Source organism: Oncorhynchus gorbuscha, linkage group LG23 (assembly GCF_021184085.1).
Source record: "Oncorhynchus gorbuscha isolate QuinsamMale2020 ecotype Even-year linkage group LG23, OgorEven_v1.0, whole genome shotgun sequence".
NCBI lineage: Eukaryota > Metazoa > Chordata > Actinopteri > Salmoniformes > Salmonidae > Oncorhynchus > Oncorhynchus gorbuscha.
The window spans coordinates 24,081,970-24,090,411 of NC_060195.1; the positions used below are offsets into that span (position 1 = coordinate 24,081,970).

The 8,442-nt window shown below is 40.8% G+C and overlaps 1 protein-coding gene across 3 annotated transcripts; it reads left to right on the plus strand.

The window, feature by feature from the left end:
• Positions 1-528: 528 nt before the first annotated feature.
• LOC124011452 (protein FAM199X-like) lies at positions 529-6,419 on the plus strand. Of its 3 annotated transcripts, none has more exons than XM_046324852.1 (7): positions 529-629; positions 2,345-2,529; positions 2,647-2,866; positions 2,959-3,111; positions 3,195-3,356; positions 3,495-3,755; positions 4,973-6,419. In XM_046324852.1, exons 2-7 carry the CDS (start codon positions 2,360-2,362, stop codon positions 5,147-5,149), a joined length of 1,143 nt encoding a protein of 380 aa, XP_046180808.1. In that variant the 5' UTR covers positions 529-629; positions 2,345-2,359; the 3' UTR covers positions 5,150-6,419. The 3 variants fall into 3 exon arrangements, with proteins under 3 accessions (XP_046180808.1, XP_046180806.1, XP_046180807.1); XM_046324850.1 differs by lacking the exon at positions 529-629 and adding an exon at positions 660-788; XM_046324851.1 differs by lacking the exon at positions 529-629 and adding an exon at positions 846-1,005.
• Positions 6,420-8,442: the final 2,023 nt, after the last annotated feature.

An 8,442-nucleotide genomic window follows, 5' to 3' on the forward strand; every position in this document is an offset into this window, starting at 1 on the left:
TGATCAATATATTCAGCGGTAATCACCCCTCCTCAAATTAAATGCTAATTAGTAGCTAATGTGGCTATCATACAGAACTACACATCCTTTCACTAGCTTTGAAGTAATCGCTCAATGTGCAGGGTGGGAAAAACCTCCACATTTCTTCATGCAAACTCTCATTGACAAGTAACAAGTAACCTAGCAAGTAGAAATTATAGCCTTTTTAGTTTCTCGTGTAAATAATTGATGTTGTGTTTTTCTCGTGTGTATTCTTGTTTAGCATTTTGAAAATTATTTAGCTAGCTACTTTATTTTTGTAATTATCATTATTTAAATTATTTTATTTCACCTTTATTTAACTAGGCAAGTCAGTTAAGAACAAATTCTTATTTTCAATGACGGTCTAGGAACAGTGGGTTAACTGCCTTGTATTTGTATTAGTCAAAGGGGTCCAACTCAGTCTCTCATTAAGTATGGATCAGGGGTTCGAACAAACTAGGAGGTGGGCAGAGCCAAGCACGAGCTAGCGAGAGCCTATTGGCGCGTTCTAGCATTCAATTGCATATTTCCGTTAGGACACGCCTACTCTGAAGTGCGCAATAACGCAATTAGCCTTTGCACTCCTAAACAACGTATTTTGGCAAAGGGTAAAGTCTACAAAACTTAGTCCACTATGTCCGTAATAGTTTGGATAACAGAAAGTTGTAATTGTATTAAATGTTGCATCGATGAGAACATTTTCAGACTGTCGGCTAAAATCCATCTTCTCCCACTGCCGACCTCTTTGCTTCCTCTGGAAACGCCAGGTGGATGCTCCAGACTTATACATTCGGCGAAATAGAACAAGGAAACAGATATCTGTCCTTCTAGTAGTCTTTTCCATGACATGCCATCTACTTCCTATTTTTACTTGCAAGGGGGCGCAGTCGTTTTCAAAGCGTCGAATTGACGTGTGTGATTGCGGAGTTGCGTAGTGTTTGCAAATGGAGGAGGAAATAACTGTTTTTCTCTGAACAACTGCAGGTTTGTTGTTTGGTCAACTTCTTTCGACCAGGCCAGATCTTCCGTGGCAAATAATGTTGGGCATATTATTAGCGAGTTGATTATTATATCGAACAAGCCAGCTAATGTTAACTCTCTGCCTTTTCGATTTCGCGGAGGATTTAGCTAGCGAGGCCTCGTTGTTTGCCTTCAAAATGATTTATTTTTCTCCCAAAATAACTAGCTAGCTAGATCATTAGCATGTAACATGTTAACATTTGAAATTGACAAGTTATCCATCTACTGTATCTTGTTAACTGACTCTAACGAACTCTGAAGCTTGCTGGGGACGCTAGCTAACTAGGTAGTTAGCCGGTGTTAGCAATGTTTTGTTAACAGACCGCTAGTCTCTACGCTGCCAGTTAATTTGTCTTGCCAGCCAATCTCAGATACACTATGTACAAAATAATGTGTCTACTGCTTCAAATGAGTGGATTCGGAAATTTCAGCCACACCCGTTGCTGACAGGTGTATAAAGTCGAGCACACAGCCATGCAACCTCTATAGACAAACATTGTCAGTAAAATGGTCTTACTGAAAAGCTCAGTGACTTTAAACGTGACACCTTTCCAACAAGTCAGTTTGTCGAATTGCTGCCCTGTCAACTGTAAGTGCTGTTATTGTGAAGTGGCAAAGTTTAGGAGCAACAACGGCTCACCAGAGAAGTGGTAGGTCACACAAGCTCACAGAACGGGATCGCTGAAGTTTGTAAGTGAGTAAAAATCGCCTGTTGCAACAGTCACAATAACTGTTCATTGGGGGCTTCATGAAATGTGTTTCCATTTCTGAGCACAGCTGGAGTGGTGTAAACTCACCGCTAATGGACTCTGGAGCAGTGGAATTGTGTTCTCTGGAATGATGAAACACGCTTCAGTATCTGGCAGTCCGACGGATCTGGGTTTGGTCGAATGCCAGTAGAACACTACCTGCCTTTGTGGAGGAGGAATGATGAGTCTTGGGCTGTTTTTCATGCTTTGGGCTTGGCCCTTTTGTTCCTTTGAAGGGAATCTTAATGCTACAGCATACTACAACTTGGGGAATCAAGTCTCCACAGCAATGCTCCAACATCTAGTGGAAAGTTTTCCCAGAAGAGTGGAGGCTGTTATCACAACAAAGGGGGACCCACTCTATATTAAGGCCCATGATTTTGGAATGAGATGTTTGATGAGCAGGTGTCCACATAGTTTGGTCATGTAGTGTAGGTAGGTAGCTAACCTGCTTAATTATCCAAGTGGAAAGAGCCTTGTTTAACATTTCCCTGACTAGCTAGCTACCTATAAAACATTTTCTAATTACACTTATTTCCCACTGTTTTTCTCAGGTGGAGAAAACAAAAATGTCTGAGGCTCTTTATGAAAAGTTCCTCTCTCCAGAGGAGCCCTTTCCACGGCTGCTGTCTCAGCGAGGGAACATCAGTGAGACGGGCACATTGGATGTCAGTGACTTTGGCTGTCAGTTATCCTCTTGTCACCGGACAGACCAACTGCGCCGCTTACATAGTAACAGGTAAGGCTGATGGCTAGCTACCTGTTTTTGACTTGCATTCCACTTTTTAATGCAAGACGGTAGTGGAACAGGCTAAACTAACCACACCAAAATGTTGCTTTTGTTGACTGTTTTCAGATGGAACCTGACGTCTTGTGGAACCAGTGTGGCCAGCTCTGAATGCAGTGAGGAGCTGTTCTCCTCCGTCTCTGTGGGAGACCAGGAGGACTGCTACTCCCTTTTGGATGACCAGGAGTTCACCTCCTTTGACCTGTTTCCGGAGGGCAGCGTCTGCAGCGACGTGTCTTCCTCTATCAGCACTTACTGGGACTGGTCAGACAGCGAATTTGAGTGGCAGGTATGTGCCCCCCAATGTGATAACTTGACAAAAATATTTATGTTATGTTGGTAGTTGTTCCATTTGGGTTAATGTTTTTTGTTTATCCACAGTTGCCTGGAAGTGACATAACCAGTGGAAGTGATGTACTCTCTGACATCATACCCAGTGTTCCAAGCTCCCCATGCCTCTCCTCCAAGAGAAAGACCAAACCACATAGAAATCTGGATGAGCTCCCTTGGAGTGCTATGACCAATGATGAACAGGTATGGAGACCAGCTCTCAAATTCACAATGCCAGAATTGTAAAGCAGTGGTTGCAGATGTTATAGGCTTTGTCTCTCTGTCAGGTGGAATATATTGAATATCTAAGCAGAAAGGTCAGCACAGAGATGGGGCTACGAGAGCAGTTGGACATCATCAAGATCATTGACCCGTGTGCACAGATATCCCCCACAGACAGCGAGTTCATCATTGAGCTCAACTGCCTGACGGATGAGAAACTGAAACAGGTGAGTGAATAGCACATATGGTACACACTTTTTTTTTAAATATTGGATTGTGACACTGCAGTGTATTCACATCTAAAGAAATAGTACAACTTTTCAGATGTAAGTTGAACCTGAAGCTTTAACATTCCTATCCTCCAGGTGAGGAACTACATCCGGGAGCACAGTCCGCGGCAGCGCCCCAGCAGCACCCGAGACAGCTGGAAGAGGAGTGGCCACAGCAGTGCTAGCACTAGTGGGGTGAGCAGCAGTAATGCTAGCTTGGTCAGCAGTGCCAGCAGCTCCACCGGATCCACAGGCTCCACCGGCAACTCCACGTCCAACTGCAGCACAGCGAACATCAGCCGTGCCCACAGCGACGGGAACCTGTCCAGTGCAGCTGAACGCATCCGGGACTCCAAGGTAAGGCAGGGACTTCACTCTGACTGTTGAAGTTCACTATGGCTTTTGAATAGCTCCTCAAGTTTTCCATACCTACAGATTAAACAGCAACTGAAATTGGAATTTGACTGAAATCAACAACATACAGTGCCTTGAAGGATGATCTTTGGAAACAGGATGCACCTGAGCTTTAAATAAAAACAGACAGAAGTAGGTATCCTCCCTAGAAAAATGGACCAATGATTTGGACACCTCCCTCGACAGGGAAGCTCAGAGGAGAGGGAAGTATCTACCAGCGGCAAGAGCATCTTGCGTAATTAAAAAACACATTTAATCTAGTATTATGCAGTATTTTATGTTTTGCTAGCTTAATCTCCCTCGAATAGGTTTTAAATAAAGAGATGAAGATTATTTACATGAAGTAATCTTCCTTCCCTCTTCTTCCTGTAATTTATTACCTGGTTGAGTTGTTAGCTTAAAAATGCTAAAAACTGCTAGCATACTAGCTACTAACCCAAGGATGGGAGGCATAGACAAGTGGAAAAATAAACCAACACTGAAACGGAGGATGTTGACAAAGCAGAGGAAGACCTGCATTTTGAGAAAACACAAGGAACGAACGTTCACTTGGGAGGCTACAGTGAGGTTCAAAAGTATTTGGACAGTTTGTTTTAGCTCTGTACACCAGCACTTTGGCTTTGAAATGATACAATGACTGAGGTTACATTAATGTAGAAGTGTTTAGAAGCATATTCTGAAAAGATCCTCAGATTAAAGCTGACACTGTTTACACTTTAACCTCATAGTCATTTAAAATCCAAGGTGCCAAAACAAACATATGTCACTGTCCAAATACTTTGGGACATCAATGTATGTATTCCTCCTTGCATTATTATTGCAATCACTTCCATGTGGCGTCAATGTGGTGCACGTTACTCTACATGAGGTATTCAAATGGGTTTCTATTTGATATGTACACACTCCTACAGTTTTGCACGGTGATAACAGGGAAATATTCTCAATATATAGGTGACCTACTGTAGGATGAAGTGCCCAGATATAATGGAAAATGTATCTCCTGCCTCAAGTAAAAAAATTACCCTACATTTGAGTCATGGAACCTGTAGCCTGAGCCTTTGTTTTGCATTGCTTGGTGTGCTGTCTGTTCTCTTGTGTGTGTGTGCTTGGTGTGCCACTGCCACACATTGCTTATCTTCTTGTCCTATTTGTGTTGGAAGAAACGCTCTAAGCAAAGGAAACTGCAGCAGAAAGCCCTGCGTAAGAGACAGCTGAAGGAACAGAGACAGGCCCGCAAGGAGAGGCTGAGTGGCCTGTTCCTCAATGAAGAGGTGCTGTCACTCAAAGTCACAGAGGAGGAGGACCATGGAGAAGATGTGGTTGACGTCTTCATGTGACAAGAATGAATGAGTCAGTGTTCCCTCTAAGCCTCACAATAACGTCCTCCGCTAACATCACAGCTGGTCCCACATCCTAGAGCCCCATTCACATTGAAGCAAAGCTGCCCTATTGGGACCATTCTTGAGTTCTAGTTTATATCCTTAGAATTGGACACCTGCACATAATTATTCTTTTTAAATGAAGCACCTTGTTTTGAAGAATCTAGTTCTCTTTTAAATAAAACTTCTTTTTTTTGTTTTTGTTTTTTTTGTTCTATAAACATTGGTAGTATGATCCTGCTGAGGCAAAGCACTGCGCATTAATATTGAATGAGTATTCAATTAAAACGACCAAATGTATCATAAGATGAGGTTAACTTCCTAATTCTGTGGTTCATTTAATGTTGAAGGCATAGATGGAACACTGAGTCACTGCATGGGAAGTGATAACTCAATGCCAACAGAGATAAGTGCTTAAACTGCTTTTAAAAATTTAATTTTTATAAATGCGGTTAATCATAAAGAACAGTTTTTGCATCAAGTCTTCCCTTTAAGTTAAAATATGAAGGCTTACACATTCATAAATGCAAGATGGTAACACAGTGTTCACCGCTAACAAATCTTTTTTTTTTTTGTGTGTTTTGTGCATGGGGGCTACGTTTGAGCATGAGACGTAAAATAATGCAGATATCCATTGCATTGCACACAGGAGATATTTTTATGTTGCCGAATGACATGAAACTTCAGTATGACTGTATTGTCTGTGAATGGGAAGGTATTTCATGATGTCTTGGCTTACTCTCCTTGGCTACTGATCCTGTCCTGTGGAACTCATTACTCTTTCCACTTCAACAGTTAACACTAACTGCTGTACATTAGAACATGTATTTACCTTAAAGAAGCTTTACTTCGCTTTGTCTTTTTCCTGTATAAAGTTACGCATTTAAGTAATTCTGAAAACAATATAATAGATCAACTAGATATTGTGAGTAGATCTTTATTTTGAATGAAAGCAATGAATTGCCATAAAACAACTATGTCTGTGTATATTGTACCATTCATTCTGGGGAGGAAAGTTCAACGGACCAAGATGGGATGTTTTTGTTGGTTCTTTTTTGGAAGTCCAATTATAAATTGTATATACCACAACCATGTATTACTGACCTGACTGCGGTGTTGGAAATAGTGTTGCAGAACAGACGCAAACCAGAACTGTTTCTGTGTGATGTACTCAATAGTAATGTAACGCATAACGAGAAATAAATTGACATCGACGCATCATATTTTCCATGACGTTTCTTTTCATTTTCATTAGAGAGAAATATATCAATGGATAAATTACTTGTTGATTGGCTTATGCAATGCAAATTGCAATGTCCAATATTTGTTACAATGACAATTTACAGACAAATTAGAATTACACCTCAATATAAATGTATTCACAAAAGACATGCTAAATTTAAGCAATAAGGCACCAGGAGGTGTGGTATATGGCCAATATACCACGGTTAAGGACTGTTCTTGTGCGCAACGCGGAGTGCATGGATACAGACCTTAGCCGTGGTATATCGGCCATATACTACAAACACTAAAGGTGACTTATTGCCATTATAGACTGGTTACCAACGTAATTACAACAGTAAAAATAAATGTTTTGTCATACCTGTGGTATACGGTCTGATATACCGTGGCTGTCAGCCAATCAGCATTCTGGACTTGAGCCCCCCCCAGTTTATAAATTACTATTGCACATATAATTTTACTAGCCTATACTTAGTCATTACATGAACTGGTTTCTTCGGGGGCTGACATTTCATAAGACTAATATACTGTATGTCATTGTGTAACAGCATGCAATGGCTAAGGAGTTAATCATTTGAGCTTCATTGCAGATCAGTTTCCTCTGTCATAGACTGAAGTTCAATAGGTAATGCATTAGAAATACATTATAGGTTTAAACTCACACAACCGTTCTAAAGGGGAAGATAGTGTGTGAATGAAAGCAATGCAATTGATCTGTGATTAATCAGTGTGTTAGTGACTCCTCACTGTCCAGGGTACATTAGAAATGTGTTTGCTTAGCTCCATTAGCGTTATCTGGAAGAGATACAAGCACATACTCAGCGAGACTGTAATGGTGATGGAGGTACCATATCATATCGATTGGATCCTAAAAAAAAAGTATATTCCAATTCCACTACCGAAAAACGGTGGATGCTTAATGATCTGATTAAACTTAGCTTGATACGATGTTAATCAAGAGAGTAATAGTTCATGTAGCCTATCTGACGTCTACTGATTTAGAGACCTATTTCCCTGAAATTGATGTCTGAAACTCAAATCAAATCGGGTTATTTTGTCTGCAATGGGAATAAGGTATAGCAAGTATATCTATCACTCCAGTGTTTAATTGCTAAATTGTAATTATTTCGCCACTATGGTCTATTTATTGCCTTACCTCCCTAATCTTACTACATTTGCACACACTGTATATCGATTTCTTTCTTTTGTGTTTATTCCATGTGTAACTCTGTGTTGTTTGTGTCGCACTGCTTTGCTTTATCTTGGCCAGGTCGCAGTTGTAAATGAGAACTTGTTCTCAACTGGCCTACCTGGTTAAATAAAGGTGAAAAAAAGAGGAAGAGACGAAGCGAGATGATTTACTCCACCCAAAATCTGTCCTTGTGAGATAAGCCCTTTTTGTACGAAGGTCTATGAGGGAGTGTCGATTTACAACAGCCCTATCTGATGGAATATACGTTTTGTAATGTTTAGGCTGTTACGAATGTACTGATATAAGTGGATGCATGTGGCATTCCGGGCACTTTGAGAAAAACGACGACTGTAAGTTAGATGTGCCTGCTGTTCACACGCGCATCTGTCGTCTAATTGGCTAGAATGGTCCCACCTGATCTCCCCTGCCTTCTATCTTTGTGTACGTGTATTTCCATTGTTAGACCAGCTACTTGGCTGTCTTGTCAGTATAGAAGGTTATCTTTGGTATATCCCATTATTCCACTGCCATAGTTTTTGATGGGAGGTTTTAAATTAACATTGAAGTTCATTGGAAGCAGGTGCAGATTTCAATAGAGGTGCTTTTCACTGTAATTAATTAGCAGGCATACTGGTGAGTAGGAGGGATGGGAATTGCAAGGGACTTAACGATACGATATTATCACGATACTTAGGTGCCGATAATAAGTGTATTGAGGTTCTACATGTATCACGATTTATCAAAATGCTATATATGTGTTGTGTTTCGATACTGCGATTTTTATGGAAATGTATTGTTCTGCGGCAGAGGGACAAGA